The 22,596-nt window shown below is 38.3% G+C and overlaps 1 protein-coding gene across 1 annotated transcript; it reads left to right on the top strand.

Moving 5' to 3' along the window:
- Window positions 1-10,724: 10,724 nt before the first annotated feature.
- LOC129779028 (thioester-containing protein 1 allele R1-like) lies at window positions 10,725-20,728 on the top strand. The gene is made up of 10 exons (XM_055786265.1): window positions 10,725-10,999; window positions 11,070-11,262; window positions 11,318-11,978; window positions 12,035-12,678; window positions 12,744-12,941; window positions 18,054-18,093; window positions 18,211-18,319; window positions 18,376-20,239; window positions 20,306-20,459; window positions 20,524-20,728. Exons 1-10 carry the CDS (start codon window positions 10,932-10,934, stop codon window positions 20,610-20,612), a joined length of 4,020 nt encoding a protein of 1,339 aa, XP_055642240.1. The 5' UTR covers window positions 10,725-10,931; the 3' UTR covers window positions 20,613-20,728.
- Window positions 20,729-22,596: the final 1,868 nt, after the last annotated feature.

The raw sequence follows: 22,596 nt of genomic DNA, 5'->3' as shown, positions 1-22,596 counted from the left end.
CGGGGCTATTCTAGTGTAGAGACACAAATTTTGGACGTTTCTTCGAGCTCTGTAAAAATAAAACAAAGAATATCTTTACTATTCATTATATCATTATTTGTTCATCTATCTTTTAACAATAAAACAAAACTTGAACGGAGAAAAAATTTTACTTTGATTATCAAATGACGATACGCACTTTCGACGGCATAAACATCAAACACACTCCCGTTCAAATCATTTCATTCGTTCTATTCTATCGATCACATTCGATCGATTTTCTGGATCGTTAAACATTTAAACACACTATCAATATATTGATTTTTTTTTTTATTAACCAAACAACATATCCACTAGCAACAGTTCATATGGCAGAAAAACGTTTGCCGGGTCAGCTAGTTTGAACTATATAAGTTAGAGCATAAAACCAATTTGTTCTTGATAACCCTAATGCAACCCTATTATATATGACTAGCTGACCCGGCAAACTTCGTCCCGCCAAAATTTATTTTTCGTTGTCACATCAACGTTTTCTTACTAAGCGCACGTTCATGGATCCAATCGCAGAACTGTTCATCGATTGATCTTCTAATCTACCCTTCAAAATTATTTTTAACTATAAAATTTCAGTACTTCTACCAAAAGTCGACATTATAATACCAGATTAATTTCAAACACAATTATTGTGCAAGATTTTTCATCCACTTGCAAATAACATGTTTCTCCGTTACATGGAATAAATGCATACAGAAAATATGATAGAATGAAGACAGTCCTAAATTGGACAATCCCTTTCTCGAGTTTTGCTCTTATCAACACATTCGGCGATCTATTTTTATTTACATATATAGAAGACGATATAGGAGTGCGTTTTATTACATTAAAATCCATTTCCACTTTCGAACGAACATCAATTTCGTTACCGCAAACATCAAATGGACTAACAACGCTTATCAATATGTAATTGTAGAACACATGCGAGTTGAATTTTTCGAATTTTCCCATTTGTTTCAGAGTTTTCCAAAAAAATTCAATTTTCATGTATGGTTGGCATGTGTATTATTTTTATGAAACCCCCTCTCCATTCCAGAAAAGGGAGGGGTGTCATACCATCATAGAAACATTTCTCGTACCCAAAAACCCTCATATCGCAAATTTGGCTCCATTTGCTTGATCAGTTCTTAAGTTATGCAGAAATTTGTGTTTCATTTGTATGGGAGCCCCCCTTTAGAGAAGGGTGAGGAGTGTCGAACTACCATAGAAACGTTTATCGATCCCTCAAACCGCGCTCGTCTCTCGAGTAGCGCAGAAAATCTGGCTTCATTCACTCAGGAGCCTTAATTTGGTGCAGAAGGTAACACTATTAAATATATTCGTCCTTTTGAGGATGTGGTATGTGGCATCGGTCATTCCACCGTATACTGTTCAAACAGCTAAAATAACATCGATAATGGGGTCGTTTCTGTAGGAACGATTACCAGCACGGATACCAATTCAGCAACTTGCGAGAAGTGAAAAACAGGGCGGACTGAAACTACAGCTTCCAGCATTAAAATGCAAGGCGTTACTCATAAATCGACATCTGAAAGAAACCGCTAACATTCCGTTTTATAGTTCTTTCTTCGTACAAACAACTCCTTCACCGGCAGATTTCCCGTGTCTGAGACAAATACTAGAACAATTACCGCCATTAACACTTCAAATACAGCGAAACCCATCCAGAAATTATGAATCAGCACATTCATAATTTCTTCATTGAGCAGACAGAACAGCCTAGGATAGAGCGCAAGCACCCAGCGTCAGACTGGCGACGAATACGGCGTAATATCGCATACGGACAAATTTCATCAAGCCAGCGCAGTGGTCTGTACCTCATCGTGAATGGAAAAACACAACATCGGAAACTTATGCATACTATACAGCGGGCAGATGGAGCAAACTGCCTCCATTGTAATATAGCTGTGGAAACAATAACGCACAAATTCAACCAGTGTCCTCGAGTAGCGGCATCTTGGAGACTAATACAGCAAAAACTTGCAGTTATGTTAGGAGGATGGCAACGTCCCTCTTTCGGAGAATTATTACGGCCGTCATTAAAAAACATCACAAAAAGCCAACGAAATCAAGAACTGAAAAAAAAAAAAAAAAAATAGGACGGCGCCAGTGGTTGTATGGTTAGCGTAACAGCCTCACAATCCGATCGGCCTGGGTTCAATCCCAGCTGGCGTCGTTGGGATTTTCTGAGGCGAAAAATCTCTGGTTACGTCTTCCTTCGGAGCGGAAGTAAAAGAAGTTGGCCCGGCTCATGAGTTGTTGAGTCTGATAGGTAGGAACAGGTGGAGTCGCCTCCCTGATGTCGGTGATTGGCACTAAAGTGGCGGAAATAGGCCGACGAAAAATAAGCGAAGATAAAAAAAAAAAAAAAAAGTACTGAAAACCTTCATGAATTATGTGGAATTCATAAATGAAACAGAAGGGCTGATAGATACTGCAGCCTTAGAATTTTATTTAGATATAAACATATAATGACAACTTTTATACAATGAATAAACTTGACATGATTCGTGGAGAATCCTACAAATACCTTGAATTCCGACAGCTCACTGGGATTCACAACTCCGACATCAAGACGGAGCTGCGAGACAAGTTCTTGAGTCGAGTGAACTGTGTCCTGAGGACTTTCCTCAACGCGGGGAACAAGGTACGCGCGATCAACACATTCGCGGTTCCCCTGCTGACCTTCAGTTTTGGTGTAGTCAAATGGAGCAAAACTGACCTAGAGGACCTTGAGAGGAGGATGAGGAAAGCATTTAAAGAGGCCGGAATGCACCATCCTCAATCGGCACTGGAGAGAGTTTCACTGCCACGCAAAGAAGGGGGACTTGGAATAGTCGACATATCTGCACTGTGTGTTGCCCAGGTACGACAACTGCGCGAGTACTTCGCAGAACGCGCCAACCAAAACGCGCTATACCGGGCTGTCTGCGCCGCCGACAGAGGATACAGCGCTCTGCACTTGGCGCAAGTGGAGTACCAACTCAACTGCAATCTGCAGACAGTGGAGGAGAAGATTGCAGCTTGGATGCAGAAGGCAGTGCATGGTGCCCACCCCCATCAACTAGACCGGCCACACGTCGACAAGGCCGCATCTAATCTGTGGCTAACGCGTGGTGAACTCTCTTCAGTAGTAGAAGCCGACATGATAGCCATCCAGGACAGGATAATGCCGACAAGAAACTGCAGGCGGTACGTCTGGCATCAAGACGTTGATGACATTTGCCGGATGTGCCATCAACCAGGTGAAAACATAGAGCACATTATGGGAGGCTGTCCCGTTTTGGCCAAAGCAGCCTACACCAAGCGCCACAACAACGTGGCCCGTATTGTTCATCGACAACTGGCGCTCCAATGTTCTCTACTGGAAGACAACGTACCAAACTACCGGTACCTGCCTGCACCTGTCCTGGAAAATGACCGATTCAAGCTGTACTGGGATCGCACTGTTCTGACCGACCTCTCGATCCACCAAAACCGCCCAGATATAATGGTTTACGGCAAGAGCGACCGCAAAGTCACCATCATCGATGTCGCTATTCCACTGAACCAGAATCTGGAGGAGACCCACTGTCGGAAAATCTGCAAGTACCGACCATTGGCCGTGGAGCTCAAGGAACTGTGGGAGCTAAGGGAGGTCCCAAAAATTGTTCCAGTCGTTCTCTCTGGAACTGGAATTGTCCCGAAGACTCTTCTGGAAGCGCTAAAGGTGTTGAACATGGAGAAGGAATTGGCCGGCATCCAAAAGTCGGTCATCCTTACCACCTGCGCGATTGTCCGACAATTTCTCGGTCAGGACTAAAACAGCACGAGCATACAGATACGTGCATTCCGCAGAGCCTAGTCCCCCTTTGACATTCAGAAGCCCGGGGTCAGGTGAAAATTCTGGCTAGGTTCGCCTAGTTAAGAAGTGAGATAAGTCTGCCAAAAAAAAAATTATAGGAGGTTGTGATCAAGACACGACCGCATTGTTGACGTAGAGCTACGCTGTAGTTTAATTCAAATCGCTTGTTTATTACTGCGGATATTGTTTTATAATGCTACGAAAATTTTGAAATAACCATTCTACCAATTTGGTCGCCATGAAATGTTTTTTTTTTATTGTAGAATCATTTGACGATAATTGTTTGATGATTCATTCTTGTGCTCGCAGAACAATACATGCTCGAGATAAGCACAGCTGTCATCTATAGTGGAGAAAGTTTTGCTACCGACAAACGAAACCAAATCACATACAAAATTTCAGAACGACATTTACTTTCTAGGTGACTAAATAAACGAAATAAACTCTATCTGTTAATCTCAACAACCTCGAAAAAAGTAGCACTGCTTCATAATGCACACGGGAGCAGAATCAAATGGGGTTTCTGCGTAGCGAAGATGCATTATTTTACGTACGGATTATGAAACACGCACGTACGCGTACAAATATCCATATATCGATAGCTTCAAGCAACTAACTATTGTCAGTCTAGATTAGCTTGGCTGTCATCCTTTGTGGAGAGAGTTTTCCTACCGTCATGCGAAATCAAATCACTGACAAAATTCCAGAACATTTATTTTCTTGGTGAACTGACGATAGTCTAGCTTGATGATTCCCCACACAATTGTGTAGCTCAGAACCTTAATGCAATGGCAATGGCAATGATTGCAATGCCAGAGACATCAGCGAGTGAGTAATTTGGTCGCGTCCACAGCTCAATCCGAAACGAAGACATTCACTCTACCAGTGTTTACCGAGTGAATATGACAGAAGGATAGTAAACAGTCGTTGGATGGTGCGTATCAAATAAATGATACCGAAGTGGAACGAGATATGATGAAAACCGCCCTCTGTGATTCTAGACGAGATGCCTCTTGTGTTATGTATCGATTAAATAAAGAAAAAAAAATCTCACCAATGTAATATAAGATAATTACCAATACCAAACACAATTATCAATTTTTCTCATTAGTAAAAACATGTTACTTTAACATAGAGAAAACATATTTGAAATGGAAATTTTTTTTAATAATTTTTACTTTTTGAGTGTTTATTCAATCCAATGCGAATTCTAATTGGACTAACAACACCTAATTCTATATGTAGAGCATTTGGAGATTCACTTTTTCTAATATTTCTTCACTTTTCCAATTTTTCTCGACGTATAAACTTTCCTTGGGGGAAAATGAACACACAAAAAAGATAGCTTAAACTAAACGACCCGTTCTCGAGCGGGAACACACCTTGGTTTTTATATATGGAAATTGAAATAAATCGTTTCATATATCAAGTCATTTTTAACACAACTGCTACCATACACAATTTTACACTTACACCTGTGCTAAATTTTTCACAATACACGAGCAGTCATTGATATGAAATTTCACAAAGCAACTTACAATAACACTAGAACTACCGACATTTGTTATATACCTATTTCTACCAACCCGGTCATTTTGACCGGTGTAATATTTAGCAGTCAAAATATAAAAATTCGAAAAAAAATTACAGAGAATAAAATATATTTCATTCTGATATTGCAAGTACATGATAAATACCTCAATTTGCATAAAATATAGTATTTTAATTTGTATTTTTATTTAGACATAAAAGACAAAAAAGTTAGAGAAATAGAGTGCAAAGTGCAAAGTGATTTTTGAAATGCTGTAACTTCTTGAAAAATCAACGTATGAAGAAGGGATGCATATAATTTTGAAGCTCATACTTTCTTGTTTTGAAATATGTTATGAACTTTTTTTTATCTGGGTGTATGTAGATGTAGTGGACAAAAATGTCAGGAAGTAATAAAAATCGATTTCTTTTTTTTTCAAACTTTTTGTAGGCTAACACATTTTTTTGCTAACCAACTCAATAACACATCCAATCAACCTTATTGAATAGCTTTCATTTGATTCCTATAACATTCATGTAGGACTTTTACATGCAAAAACTTTTTTGTTTGAATGAAAAATTGCCCCTAAATCTTTGATGATAAATAATTCAATAAATAATTATCGCATCGCAAACGGAGAGGTTTTGAAAACTCTAATAAATTCTGTATGAAGTTAATTTGTTGCTTTGACGAAAAAATTAATTTGAATTTTTTGCATCAATTTTAAAAAACTGTCAAAATTACGTTTCTATACTATTTTTTTTTTCTGTAATTTTGCAAATATTGCAGTAAATTTAAATGTAAGTAGGTAAAATTTTAGCATAGTGTATCCCCTAAACTCCTGTGATCATTTCATATTGATACGTTCAGCCGTTTTTTTTTTTTCATCCAAAGATGACGACAGTATCAACGTTCTTCTTAGTCTACGTAAATTGATTCTCTTCACTATTGCCCTCTGAGGAAACAAATATTTTTTCTTATGATTTGGTAATCTATATTTCAGATACTGGTCAAATTTCAGAATTTAATTTTATAAACATCTTGATCGATATCAGCAAAGTCTTCTCTTGAATCTGTTACGTCCTCTAAAACATTTTTTGCATTTTTGGGTTAAGTTTCATAACCAGATAAAAACATATATTTAAAATATTTTTATTTCCTCCCCTCAATATAATTCAAATGTACACAACTTATTTATACTGCAAACTGCTATAACTGATTTTTTTATATCAACCCAATTATCCACAATATTGTGAGTATTTCAACTGCACTCATTTCAACATCAGCTATTTCTACCGTATACAACAACTGTCAATGAGAAAATAAAATTGCATCACAATATACTACTAAATTCTAAAAATTTCCCAAATTTTGTGGTTTAGAAACAGTAATTGTTTTGGAAATTTTGATTGGCTGGTACCGTAGTGGCAGATTGACGTTGTTTCTAAGCAATTTTGGAATTAGAAATATTAAAAGTCACGACTGGTTATTTTGACCGGTCGGTATAAATAGGTATACCACATATGTAGAAAAATTGGAAGTGAGAGACAAAACTAATTTATAATATTGATCAATACATGAATTTACAAAAAGTCATAACATCATTAGAAAATATAAAAATAATTTTCAATACAAAATCTTGCGAACAAATCATATAACCGGTCATTTTGACCGGTTGATAATTCTAGTGTTAAAGTTCCAAATTTAAATTGTATTTGCTAGAATTAATCGTATCACTCACCTTACTTGCAATATAAAAATGTCGCCGACTTGCATATATTTGCAATGCCGATTTAGGATAGGTGTTGAGATTTTTCAATTGTTCGATAGTTAGTTTCATGACATGTATTATTTTCTTGAATATAAAAAATTGTTATGGAGTACCGAAATCGGTTGACGCAAAAATTTCATGAATCCATCATGAAATGATTAAGTTTGAAATTGGACAATTTTCACGATGTGCGCGATTCTCGATTTTCAGTTTGTACCCCAATATGTTCCCGAAAGACGTAATCCTACGTCAAATAACCCTTACCCTATTTTAAACCATGAAGCTACAACATAAAGAAACATCAATAAACGACATGCATTTTGGGGGGAAATAAGGAAAAGGGTAAATGCTTGAAGATATCATAAAAGAGGCTGTTGAAGCTTATTTCAAGTTAATTAAAAAAAAAAGTGGTGAAAGTTCTATTACAAGTTTACAAGCCATCAATGGTTGCTGACAATTGTGACAATGACAATGAAATTGTGGCTGACAATTTTTGTGTGCACAAAAGGTTGCAGTACTCTTTTAGACAGGCCAAGTCGTTGTTATTTTCGCATGTTTGATCGTTTTATTGCATTAGTAATTGTACAGAAGTATAAATTGAACTCAAACCACAAGAAGCCGTTTTGCAAACAGAGTGTCCGAAATTCGAATTCACTCTGTCTGAAATTTGATTTTTGACGTAGGACTACGTCTTTCATTTCTATACCGGGGTGTAAAATCAAAGTTTCGAAAACGAAAGCGTTACGCCGGAGACCGAGATTTTGAGCGTTAATAGCTCCTAAACAACTGAACGAAATGATATGATAAACACTTCATTCGAAAGATAAAATGTCTACGCGTTCTATACTTGTTACTTTTTGATCCAAAAACTTGTTTCAATAGTCTTAAAATTGCTTTCAAAACAGGCTATTGAAATCACCAATCGGTATATAAGCGAGCGCCGCTCGGAAATCCGCTCAGTTCTAATTGAACAGCGATTGGAGCATGTTGTCGCTGTTGTGGTGAAGCTCTTCGTTTATCATGAAAGCGCGAATGAACGGTGTCACCAAGAGCCTGTTAGTGCACCTTAGGCCAGAAGGGAATCCATCAGGAGGAGAGTGATACCACAAACTGTTCCCCGGGAAGATCTCGAAGCAGCCGCTACACACACACACATACACGCACGGAATTCTTTCCGTTTGGATCGAGAAAGATTCGGAAAATAATCTGCCAGTTCCTCTAGGAATTTAAAAATACATTCATGTGAAAGAGTTTATTTGAATGTTTTCTATCCATGTAACACTGTGACCAAATATGTTTCAATCAAGTGCAATTAACAGATGGTTATCGAGTTAGCATTAACCACTGGTGGGCTTCCAGTATCGAGGAAAATGTGGTAATATCTAATCGTTACTGAAAATAATCTGCTAGTTCCTCTGGGAATTTAAAATTACATTCATGTGAAAGAGTTTATTTTAATGTTTTCTATCCATGTAACACTGTGACCAAATACATTTGGTTTTGTGATTTTTCAATCAATCGCAATTAACAGAATAGCTTCTGAAGATTATTCTTCCCCATCAGTAGGATATTTCCGTATCCAATATTGTATGCGCCCGCAATCGATTATTGTTCAGTCGCCGAAAGTTCCGAGCTCAGAGAGTTCATTCCCCTCTAGTTTGCCTTCCAAATTGCCATCGTAAACCACGTCTTCTCTCGATTCAATCACGCACAAAAAGCATACTTAAGCGATATTCTGGTGGTGAGACGCATTCATTTTTCGTGAGGACATCGACAAGATAACATCGATGCTGATGGTGCTGGACGGCGAAAGATCGAGATCTGCCCGCAAACAAACGCAAGCAGTTTGTTTGAAACTGTGAGGGAGCACAGAGAAGCCTATTTTTCAGGAGAAGAGAAGGTGACCATCGAAGCAGCCGCTATACAAACACATACACGCACGGAATTCTTTCCGTTTGGATGCCATTCAGCATCGAGAAAGATCCAGAAAATAATCTGCCAGTTTCTCTGGGAATTTAAAAATACATTCATGTGAAAGAGTTTATTTGAATGTTTTCTATCCATGTAACACTGTGACCAAATATGTTTCAATGAAGTGCTATTAACAGATGGTTATCGAGTTAGCATTAACCACTGGTGGGCTTCCAGTATCGAGGAAAATGTGGAAATATCTAATCATTACTGAAAATAATCTGCCAGTTCCTCTAGGAATTTAAAATTATATTCATGTGAAAGAGTTTATTTCAATGTTTTCTATCCATGTAACACTGTGACCAAATACATTTGGTTTTGTGATTTTTCGATCAATCGCAATTAACAGAATAGCTTCTGAAGATTATTGTTCCCCATCAGTAGAATATTTCCGTATCCAATATTGGATGCATAAAACCTTGTGCATCCAACGTAACACTCTCGTTTTCGAAGTCCCCCAAATATTCATTCATTCAGAATGAATTCAGATTCAACTTCAAACAAATGATCTCTAAATCAACGATAGTCCTACGTCACCCTTGCGGTTATACCATAGATATAACCCACTTCCTGTTTTTTTATAGTTTCTGAAGGTTGGTTCTTATTCGCTTCAATTGAAAAACATTTTTACTCGTTATTTTTTTATGTTTTCAATCAAATAGTTTGGTACCTTTTTGTAGAAAGCTTAAAAGCATTTTGAACTAATATATTCAAAACTAGCTGACCCGGCAAACTTCGTCCCACCCAGAATTTGTTTTTTGTTATGAATACCTTCAAAGATTCACGTTTTCTTACTAAGCGCAAGTTCATGAGTCCAATCGCAGAACTGTCCATGACCCCGTTGAATTTACCTTTTACTAAAAAGTTCCTAGTACTTCTACCAAAACTCATCATTATAATATCAGATTATTTTCAGACAAAATTCAGGATCTTTCAACCACTTGCAAATAACATGTTTCTCCGTTACATGGAATAAATGTTTGATACAGATAATATGATAGAATACAGACAGACCCCTCCCCTCTTCTCCCCTTAGAGAGGGGGAGGAGTGTCTATTCATCATTGAAACGTTTCGTGCCCCCTAAAATCTTCATACGCCAAATTTGGCTCCATTTGCTTGATTAGTTTTCGAGTTATGCAGAAATTTGTGTTTCATTTGTATGACAAACCCACGCCCCCCCCCCTCCCCCCTAGAGGGGTGAGGAGTCTCAAACTATCATGAAAACCTTTCCCGGCCCTAAAAAACCCATACAAACTAATTTTCATGTCGATCGGTTCAGTAGTTTCCGTGTCCATAAGAATCAGACAGACAGACAGACAGACAGAAATCCATTTTTATATACATAGATATCAACCAAATAATACCTGTGCATTAAGTTTAGATCTGTTTTCTGCATGCCTTAAGCTTCCGAAATATGATTCAGAACGGTACCAAACGATGCCATTATAATTGATTTAACCGAGCCTGATCATTCACATTATGTTCGATTCTCATCTCCAGCCGAACCAGTTTCCATACGTTTCACATACGTTATACGTACAATTGACACACGATCACCGTCTTCGATGGACGGGAATCCCCTCGCGATGGGATTTTGGACTTAATCTCTGTTTCGCTATATCAGCACCGGGTTCTCTCGATGCTGTAGCACATGCAGGAACCACGCAAGGAAATACCACCAATCAAACAACACAAGTTCGGCTCTGTCGCAGATCAGAAGTTCCATCATTTGCACTGTGGAGAAACCTCACAGTGTAAAGCGCTCGCGTGATCGAGCAGGATGTATCACGGAGAATTGACGCTCTGCGTGTTGCTATCAATTGTTGTCAATCGAGTTCACGGTATCGGGTGAGAGATTACTTCAACAAAATCTAACAGACATGCTGAGAGTACTGGAGTGAAACTCATTTAATTTCAGCAACTATGTGATTCTGGCTCCAAACTATATCCAAGAAAGACAACCATATCACCTATCGGTCTCTACTTTCAACAGTGATGTTCCATCGAAACTTCAAATTTCTGTGCAAGGTTTTTCGGAAGCTGATGAGACACTCAAAATTGAAAACCAGTTGCAGCTTGCGGCAAATGTGACTCAACTTGTTAAGTTGAACGTAAGTTCGTATTTTCTAGTCAATATATATTACAAAATGTGTTATACATTTTCAGACCGCCTATCTAGATCCTGGAGCGTATACATTGAGGGTATCGGGCGCCGATTTAGATCGTGAATTTCCACTAAGCTTTCTCGATGAAACTTATGTGGTTTTGATTCAAACCGATAAACCATTATACAGACCTGGTAATACGGTGAAGTTTCGAATTCTAGTGCTGAATCAAACCACAAAACCCCTCACGAATCTCAAAAGCACCCGCGTAACAATTTCCGATCCGGATGAAAATGTCATAAAAGTTTGGTCATTCGCCAAGATACGAAATGGCGCGTTCTATTCCCAGCTGGATATTGCTAATGAACCAAATCATGGGAATTGGACCATCACAGCCAATGTTCGAGGAAAGGATCATACGAGAGCTTTCCTTGTGGATGATTACAAATTACCAAAGCATGAGATCAAAATTAGCACTCCTAAGGTGGCCACGCCAAACGACGAAGACCTGATCGTGGATATAGACGCGTCGTACACTTTTGGACGTCCGATGAAGGGTGATCTCACCGTCACGGCTTATGGCCACACGAATATGAGTAAAACCTTAAAAATAAACGGTCGTGCAAGGGTCAGGTTCAATATTGGAAAATTATTCGATTCGCATGATATCGTTAAAGACACATTGATCCCAGTTGAAGTGAGTCTACTAGAACGATACACGAGTAAGTTATATCTGAGAGTATCACAGAAAAAGATAATGATATTTATTCATTTTCAGAGCGCACATTCAATACTCTAGGCTCAGTGCAGATGCACATGCGTCCGGTCTTAATTGAACTAGATAAATCTTCCGAGTATTTCATACCAGGTTACCCTTATAACTGCTGGTTTCGGCTTTCGGATCGATTAAGAGAAAAGCTAAACATTGATCTTGATTCAGTATCCTTTAGCATCGTGTACATCGGACCAAATCAATTCTTGAGGACTGTTGAAGAAAACCTGACTCCCGACAATGACGGCGTAATACCATTGATACTTGAAATACCTAAACAAGCAACTGAAGCGACCATCGATGTGCAATACGACAGTTACAGTGAACGATTCCTTCTCAGCGGATACCCAACTGTATCACCGGTACTATTCAAAGCCTTTGTTTTAACACGGAAAGTGTCGTTGAATCAACCAATCTCGATTCAAGTCCACTCCTCCATTCCGTTAGATTTCATAACCTACCAGGTGGTTTCGAAGCGAACCATCGTTGATGTGAAGAGAGTTGAAGTTAACAATGGAAACACAACAATTTTTCATATAAACACTACAATAGATATGATTCCAAAGGTGAAAATATTTGTGTTCAGCGTACACAACAATACAATTTTGAGCGACAGTGTTATCGTGGAGGTGCTCGGATTGCCAAATATGGTACTTTCTAGAAAGATATTAAACCTGTAGTAACTTTGACACTCATACAAATCAATCAATTTCAGGTAAATCTAACTCTCTCCGAGCAACAAGTAGCTCCGGGACAACGGGTTAAGCTAACGGTACAGTCAACGGCTCATTCAATTATTGGTTTATCAGCAGTTGATCAGGGATTATTGCAACTATCTGAAGGCAATCCGATCAATCAACAACGTATATGGGATGCCTTGGAAGGCTCCCAAGTTGACTTGGAAGAGCCAAATGTAAGTATCTGAGAAACATATTTCATTTTATTTGTCGTGAACACTTTTTGTTATGAAAACCGTGTGTGGTTTTTTTTTCATTGTTGAAATTCAATTTTAGAAATTTTCTAGAGTCATTAAATTTCGTTTGCGCAGCAATTTGAAAAACGTTTATCTTTTCCCCTTGTAAAAAGGAAGTTTCATTCATGTTGTTAGTCAAATGTTTCAGTCGATCATGTTCAATTTCAAATATTCTAGATTTGATTACCTTGATATCAAGCCATGTTTCATCGCCCCTTTGTTTCTTTTGCATGTATTCAAATAATTTCCCACAAAAATAACTTTTTTCATTTCGAATTCTGGAATTTAGTTCCCAGCTTTTCCGTTTATAAAATTGTCTAGTTTTTCCCTTGAAAATCTCCTTCCACCATTGATTGAGATCATCGTCATGAAGACGTCTTAGTTTCCAATCCGCGGAAGCTTTTGCATACTGTTCCGCTGTTTCTTCGTTCTCTAAAATAGATCTATTGATCTTCCAAAAACCTCTTCCTTTTGTTCTGATGTTATTTTGATCCACCTCAATTTTCATGATTATACCACAGTATTCAGAGAATGCCACTGGAACCGTGCGAAAATCTCGAATGTTGCTCATGAAAGAAGCAGGTACATAAAATCTGTCGATTCTTGAGGACGAACTCATTCTGTGAAAAGTAAATTCGTTTTTACCAAGCGTTAAGGCAACATCTTTCCATCCGAACATCTCTACTATCCGTTCCAATCCCATGCAATAGTTTTTTGTTTCACCTACACAATCGAAAACATTCAAAATACAGTTCAAATCTCCACCCACGACATCCATGGTGGCACCTGGTTTGTGCAGATGTACAGCCAGATCATTCAAGAATAAGCTTTCGCGTTCTCTCTTGCGATTTGTACCAGAGTGTGCATATATATTAACATAATTGACGTTATTAACTATAATTGAGGTTATCCTTGAACTGATATCAAGCAATGGCTGAGCAAAATCAAAGGAAGTTCTCACTAAAATAGCAGTTCCAGAGTCATTTTCATCAACATTTATAATGCTCGATGTGACAAAGAAAAGTTCGATGTACAAAAGAAAAGTTCGTGTAACGCACTTCTTGCAAGAATAAAATGTCAATATCATGAGCATTTATGAAATCCGTAAGCAAAAATTTATTGACAGTTATCGTAGTGCTGTTCAAATTAATGCTACTTACATTTGTTATATAATTCATAATTTCATTCAAACTCTATCTACACGCATTCTTCCATCCACACTCCCTTCCATATCATCCTCACACATACTTTCTGTCAATACGGGTTTCAATGTAATCACATCGTCAATGGCCGACATCACACTTTGCTCACATAATTTCATCTGCTTCGTTTTGCTTCGAGTCAAACGATCCAGTGAAACGGTGACAACATGACCGCCGACCCTGTACCTCCATCTCCATCGTCGTCAGTGATTTGTTCTTCGCTCGCATCTTGAATCGGAGACTTGCTTCTCCGCTCTCCAATGGCCCCCCTCATTACGTTTTGATCGGTCAGTTCGGGTGTACCAACACCATGTGATTGATCTTGTTGTTTCTCGACGTTATCAATACTGCTACTTGATGTTGCTGTGGGATTAGCGGGACTTGTATGTGTCTTCTGCATCGCTGTGGGCTTAACCCAGCGATTGCCATTCGCTACGCCACCACTGTATGACGGTTGACCTGTATTTCCCAGTCGCTCATTGATAGATCGTTTTTGAGGACACTCAGCTTTCAAATGATCCGCACTACCACACAGATAGCACTTGTTCACCAGTCCCTCATAAAACACACGCGCTTTAATGTTCCGCACATTCAACAAGGATGGAACCTCAACCTTGTCCTTCAACTCCAGATAAGCTCCTCGTACCGATGTCCAGATTGGGAAACTGTCTCCTCACCATACTTTTCGCGCACCATTCTAATCACTTTTCCATATTTTCCATGTCGGACTCAATTTCGCGGTCCTCAATTTCCGGAGGGAGATTGAATAATCTCACGTAACCAACAATTGCGTTTGCCGGAGAAAGTTTCACTGCGGCACTTTTATACTTGCTGTATGCAAATTCCATAGTGTCCGGAAGATTTTGAAGCGTGTTCTTCATATCTTCCTCTGTTTTAAACTTAATTATAACCGAGACATCGTTCTTGTCCTTGTACATAGACAAAAGTTTTTCACTTTTTAGCTCCATTCTACTTTTCATGAATGCGAATATATCGATATCAGATGGTTCGGGACTGCCACGTTCGAAACGCAACCTTAAAGAGTTAGCTCTCAATTCAAGATCGGCCATTTCAATGGTTTCTTTTCAATTCACGTTATCTATCAAAGAAGAATGAATTTGGTTCACCTAAGCTGAAGACGTGTTCGAGACAATAAACTATAATGCGCTCTCTTAATTTGCGTCCGTTCTCTTCCGAGTCTGAACTGAAACTGTTGAAGCACACTAAGTAATATTTATGTTTACCATTATTGGGCGAACGTACTACATCTCCAAACCTGAGCGCTTCCGGAACCTATCTCACGAGAATGAAAGATTGTGCATTTCAGAACTTTCTTCTACTGTGATAAATAACACTGGAGCAGTGCGAGGCACCAGCAGTTCACACATATAAACAAGATACATATCATGAAAGTGTCAAAAAGTTATGAGGTAAAAAGAGTTTTGCGTTGTTTTGATCTATTTTTTTCAGTTTTGGAGATGATTATTAACTAATCTAAAATATCTGGAAAGTTCGAAACTACTCTGTCAAGGAAACCTTCATTCTATAGTTGATGATAGTGCGTATTCGTTTTTGTGAAAAAGTTTTTAGAAATTCTATTAGTTCAAAACATGCTTGGGGGGCAAAAGCACGCACCAGCGTTTTGCTCTCAAAAAAAATTTATAAAATGTTTTCAACCAACTTTTTAACGGGACCCACAAGAAGAAAACTGATTTGAAGAAATGCTCAAATAGGCCGACAGAGGGTTCGGGAGGGAGTCTCGAAGCGTCGAATTGCGGCAAACCTCGGTATTTCAGAATCAGCTCTGAGGAAGAGGCTCATATCAGTAATATATTATTTATGATTTGAATCTTCTTTTATTGACATTTCTACTTCTGCTGGGATGTGCCAGCACCTAGGGCGGTTCAGACAAGTATTTACGAGTGAGCAGTCTGAGGATCTGGTGGACCTGGTGGACTGCAGAGCACTAGACAAAGCTTTCTATGGTATGACTCTCGAAGATTTACGGCACCTGACGCGGAAGCCAACAACCTCCAACACGAATTCCAATCGGAAATTCTCTTTGATTTGTTATACTATACATTATAATTTCATAATTCGTATTTTTTTACGTAGGACTACGTCTTTGATTTCTATATAGTGGGTCACTCTACGAAATTGAAAATTAGGGTGTAACGATTAAGGAATTTCAAACGCATATTACGCAAAATCATTATTGCGATATATGTCATGTTGTATACCATAAGAGAGAAAATTTATCTAGCCCTTTTTTGCCAAAAACATGAACAGTAAATAGCAAAAACAATTTGACGATTGAAATGGGTATGTTATTTCGATTTTACTAGCCACTCGGTTTCCCCCACAGCGCAACGAGCAATCCTTTTGCCTACAATTCGGGCTTTAGCTTACAGTGTGAGTCGATGCGTGTTATGTCTTTCCACTAACAATTTATGCAATTGTGGTCCAGGATATCATGATATCGAGCATGGTGTTTGGTAATGTAAAAAATGCAATCAAACAATTTAGCTGACTGCTGATTTTGAGGTTTGAAAGGGTATACTCACACATGTCAGATCATGATAGCTCAAGTAGACGCGATCTTAATACTATGTTACCCATGTATGTCTTCCTTAAAATTAATTATGTTATTATTAGGCCCGCTTCATTTTCCTTCACTTATCCGTACTTCAGTCCCTTTCCTATAAATAAGCAGTTCTTAGCACACGATGAGATAAATTTACTACAGCAGCTACACAAACTTTATGGCCATAGAATTCTCAAAATACATCACTTGGCTATAAAGTTATTACAACCCTCTACAAACAATGTTCCGGACAACATGGCAACGTAGGAGAAAATTACATTTATCCATAATAACAGTTCGGCTGAAAACTTCATAAGGTTGACGTCTAGATGGTGCCTCTTGCAAAAATCTACGTGACTATCATAAAGCTTCATCTGTCAATGGATACGTGTCAAAATTAGACAGCAATCGATCGATTGGTTCGTGAGTTACAGCATTGAGAGTAAAGCAACTTTTGTTATTGTGAAAAAATGGAAAAATCACAAATCAATGAAAACGATGGCAAAATTGCATGAATTGGGCTTCGAATTGCTTCCGCATCCACCGCATTCCCCAGATCTGGCCCCCAGCGACTATTTTCTGTTCGCAGACCTGAAGAGAATGCTCGCTGGCAAGAAATTTAAGACCGATGATGAAGTGATTAACAAAACTGAGGCCTATTTTGAGGAAAAATGGTATCGAAAAGTTGCAAGATCGCTATAATCGCTGTATTGCCTTCGTAGGCAAGTATGTTGGATAATAAAATTGAATTTTGCAAAACAAAAAGTTTTACTGTGTTACCTTATAAACTTTTCAGCCGAACTGTTATATTTCTGTAGTTATAGATTTGGTAGACTTAGGTTTCTATCTATGATGATCCATTTAGAAAACTCAATTCAATTGCCATTACTACAAACAATCACAGTCCTACGTCAAGCTCCTGTCCCTGACCCTAGTCCCAGACCCATCTAAATTTTGCGTGACTTTCAATACTTTTGGCTGGTTCGTCAATTCTACTTCCATTTTTGGAAGCTGCTTCATATCAAAAAAAGCAACCCACGCAACAAGTGAAGGGAGGGCGCGATTTGAACACCCTGGAAAACTGGTACACGGCGAAAATTGGAAAGACCACTATTTTTCGGAGGTACAACTATTTCTAAATATTGGAGGATTGCAAAAAATTAACAGCATTACCATCTCTAATTTTTTACATTTTATATATATTTTTTTCTTGACTGATAGCTTTGTTTTCCTAATTGACCATTTTCTATTTTTTTTCATTTTCAGAACAATATAATTGTGATTTCCAACATGAAACAACATTTTGGTAAGCTTAATGTAACATTCTTGCATAGACAAAAAACAAAAAAAAATATAAATGATATTTCAATCAAGATCAAACTCCAGCTGCAAAAATAAAAATAAAATTACATTTTTCCTCAAGAACTGGGTCTCCGCTTCGGTCAGTACAATGCTGATGAAGAAGACGATTATATTCCACCCCGTCGGCAATTTTCCGATTCATGGCTGTGGTATGATATGAACGAAGTTGGGTAAGTCTACTTATTATTACTAATCTCGAGATTCAAATGCCGTGTATTATACACAGGTCAGACGGAAAACTAGATATATGGGATGATGCCCCCTCCGAAATCACCAGCTGGAAAATATCAGGCTTCTCGCTCAGCCCAGATTACGGTCTTGGCATTCTGGATCAACCTCTCTCGCTAAAGGTGTTCAAACCGTTCTTCATTATGCTCAATTTTCCGAACTCGATCAAGAAAAGCGAAACAGCCGTCATCGAGGTGACTGTGTTCAATTACCTTGACGAGATGTTATACGTCGGAGTTTCGCTGAAAAACACCCGCCAAGAATACATATTCATACACAACCAGGGCCGACAGGATGCTCACTATCAGGCAAAAAATGTGGTTCTGACACCTAACTCGGCAACGACAACCAAATTTTATATAAAGCCGAAAAAGTTGGGCAACATTGTGATAAAAGTCATTGCTGAATCATCTGAGGCATCGGATTCAGTCGAACGGTTGCTCCGAATAACCCCGGAGAGTTTAGAGTACTCCAAAACAGACCCTCGATACATTCAGCTGGATAACTCTAGCCAAACGTTTAGGAACATGAGACTTGAAATTCCCCGTCACATCGATGCCGGATCGGAAAAAATACGATTCTCGGTACAGGGTAATTTGCTGGGAAACAAAGTTGGTGACTTGCCTGATCAGATTCGATTGCCGTTTGGAAGCGGTGAACAGAATATTCTCAAAATGATCCCAAATCTGGTTGTTTTGAACTACATTGAAAACACGGGAACGTACGGTGGTGCTATAAAAAATAAAGCTTTACAGTTTTTGGAGACAGGATATCAAAACCAACTGAAATACAAACTCGATGATGGTTCCTTCAGTATGTTCGGCAAGGACGACGGCATAGGTAGTATTGGTTTGACAGCTCTAGTGGCCATAACTTTGCAACAGGCATCCCAATACATAACGGTTGACGAGAAAATTATTGAGAAGGCGTACGATTGGCTTCAACTACATCAGAAAATCAATGGAAGCTGGGTTGAACTCAATACGGTTTATCAATATGGATTATACACTTTACACAATGATGAAACGACACTTACCGCATTTACACAGATTGCTTTTCTTGAGGATAAGAACATCGCGCTGAAATACAATACGGTGGTTGAAAAAGCAACGTCTTATCTTTCGTCAAAATACTATGATCTATCCTCGAGTTATTCCCTAGCAATGACAGCTTACGCAATGCAGTTGGCAAATCATGATTTGAGAGAAAGCGCGTTGGAAAGACTGCTAGAACATTCCAAGAAAGATCATGATCGCTTGCTTCGTTGGTGGGATTCAGGGTCCACCAGTACAGAGACTACCGGATATGCCTTATTGACCTACATCGAGATGAATAATTATATAGATGCCAAACCGATCGTGAATTGGCTAGTCTCGAAGCAACACTATGGTGTTTACTATGAGAACACTCTAAGTATCTATGTAGCGTTCAAAGCCCTGGCGAAATATGCCCTAAAAGTATCAACTTCCCGAAATGACTACGATGTAACAGTCACATTTGAAAAGAATAAAAATGCAACAATTCATATAGATCCCCAAAGTTCACTTGTGGTTCAGGAAATTACACTACCGCCAAGCGTTCGAGTCATCGATGTGACGCTAAACGGAACAGGAACTGGTACATTCAAACTTGAGTATCGTTATTTTTCCAATATACTTAAGTTGAAGCCTCGTTTTGATGTTAAAGTCGAAACGCTCACCATACCTGCCGACAATTATTTGCCTCTCACGGTATGTGCCAAATTTTTACCACGAGAAAAGTATGAGGAAACAGCGCTCGTCCTGATGGAAATAACTTTTCCAAGTGGCTACATTGCGTTGGACGATTCCATCGAGGAGTTGGAAGCGTCTGAAATGATCAAGGTATTTCGAATACGTTCCTTTTGTGATCACAGATTATGAAAAACTTTTCTTTTCCTTTTCTTCCAGAAAGTGTCGACCAAATACGGTGAAACGTCACTGCAGCTATACTTTGATTCGCTGCCATTACACTATGAGTGCTTGAACGTGACAGGCTTCCGTCAAAGTGATGTTCTGCAGCAGATTCCTGGCACCGTCAGAGTGTACGATTTTTATGATAATTGTGAGTGCTGCAGTATATCTATCAAATTGTCCATGTGAAACTAAATAGCATTTCTCTTTTCAAGCTCGTGTGGCAATCTCGTATTTCGATGGTAAACAACTCCAAATATGTGATATTTGTGAAAATGATTGCCCTCCGGAGTGTTCTGATTAGTAATTGATATGTTTTGAGCATTTTCATAGCAATAGTGATTTGTTGAGAAAATTATAATAAAGGTCCAACGTGCTTATCAGCTTCTCGCTCCTAAATTTGAGCCACACGTTCTTTAATCGATGTGTTATTACGATTGTTTCTATAACAACCTAGTTCCGTCCCCCATTAGAGAGGGGGAGGGGTCTCGAACTATCATAAAAACCTTCACCGACCCAAAAACCCCTACATACCAATGTTCATGTCGATCGGTTCAGTAATTTCCGATTGGTTTCGCATGCAATGGCATTTTTATATATGCAATAAGGTGGCAATGAAGGTGCGGAAAAAAATTAATTATCGAATTTGAAGAACCGACCATTTACATGTTGTTTATTGGCCCAAAAAAATGACCTGTGCAAAATTTTAGCTCAATCGGACGTGATTTAGGGGTGCCTCAAAGCGCTCAAAGTTTTTGATTTTTTTGAAATTTGACATGGCCATTTTCGCTGCCACCCTAACATACAGCCATTCCATGCCGAACCGAACCACTTTATCGGTTTTTTATATATATACTAGGGTGCCAATGAAAATGTTCATCTCGAATTTCAAAAGGTTACCCCATAAAAAATGTTCACCTCCTCGAAAAAACACCCTATGCAAAATATCAGCTCAATCGGACTTAAGAATGAGTGGCGCAAAGCGGGCAAAGTTTAGTTTTTCGAAAATCGAAAAGTCACCCGGGGTCGAGGTTTTCGAAAAAAAATGATGCCAAATGTCTCGAAATTGCATGAAACGTCAAGATCTAGTGTCATCTCGAAAAAAAAATTTTTTTGTCTACTATCGGCACTCTGGGACTTGAAAAAAAGGAAAAGTATGGTTTTGGGTGCCAATAAAAATAGTTTACCCGATTTTTCATTCGCTTCATTTGCTACGAAATGTTGGTTTGCACGAGAAAAAACCCTTTGCAAAATATTAGCTCATTCGGACTTCATTTACTCGTGGCACAAATGTTAAAATTTGAGTTTTTTTGAAAACCAAAAAATCACCGAAAATCGAGGTTTTAAAAAAAAAATGCTGATGCCGAATGTCTTAGAATTGTATTACTCGTTAAGATTTACAGTTATCTCGAATTTTTTTTTCAAAACTTAATGTTTTTTTGGTCGTTTTTCCGCCTGAAAAATCGATTTTTGACAAAAAAAAATTCTTTTTGAGATAACTGTAATACTCGACGTATCATGCAATTTTAGATATTTGGCATCAATTTTTTCTTTAAAGACCCTGATTTCCGGTGATTTTTTGTTTTTCAAAAAAACACAAATTTTAACGTTTTTGACTCCAGTAAATGAAGTCCGAAAAAGCTAATATTTTGCATAGAGTATATTATCGTGCCAATCAACATTTCGTAGCAAGCTCCGAATGAAAAATCAAGATAACTGTTTTTATTGGCACCCAAAACCATAATTTTCGTTTCGTACTCCGAAAAAAAAGTCCTAGAGTGCCGATTTTTGACAAACATTTTTTTTCGAGATGACACTAGATCTCACGTTTCATACAATTTTGAGACATTCGGCATCAAAAAATTTTTGAAAATCCCGATTTTCAATTTTTGATTTTTTGATTTTCAAAAAAACTGAAACTTTGACCACTTTGCGCCACTCTCCCGTAAGTCCGATTTAGCTGAAATTCGGCATAGGGAGTTTTTTCGAGGTGGTAAACATTTTGTATTGGGTAACTTTTTGAAACTTTAGGGTCGGTTTTTACAAAACAAAAATGGTATAGTAGGATAGAATTTTTAGGCTGTGTGAAAGATGGCGAAAGGTAACACATATGAGCTATCCTAATTTCTTCCTGATTTATGAAAATCATAGTTGGCAGCCACAATGAATCCTGATTCTGCTTACCCACTAACAATGTTTCCTTCCATGATACTATCATGCTAACATTCCTTCAAGTTCCCCTGGGGACTGTAAGGACGTGGCCGGCGTCGTTATTGACTATTTAAAGT

The sequence above is a fragment of the Toxorhynchites rutilus genome, chromosome 3, assembly GCF_029784135.1.
Source record: "Toxorhynchites rutilus septentrionalis strain SRP chromosome 3, ASM2978413v1, whole genome shotgun sequence".
In the NCBI taxonomy this organism is placed as follows: Eukaryota; Metazoa; Arthropoda; class Insecta; order Diptera; family Culicidae; genus Toxorhynchites; species Toxorhynchites rutilus.
This window is presented reverse-complemented; position numbering and strand designations above follow the sequence as displayed.

Bases quoted from the DNA above. Each gene is read 5' to 3' on its own strand.
- LOC129779028 (XM_055786265.1), top strand. From the start codon at position 10,932: ATGTATCACGGAGAATTGACGCTCTGCGTGTTGCTATCAATTGTTGTC. The intron at 12,942-18,053 runs GTAAGTATCTGA...TTTCATTTTCAG, and splicing joins TTGACTTGGAAGAGCCAAAT to AACAATATAATTGTGATTTC. The intron at 20,460-20,523 runs GTGAGTGCTGCA...TCTCTTTTCAAG, and splicing joins GTACGATTTTTATGATAATT to CTCGTGTGGCAATCTCGTAT.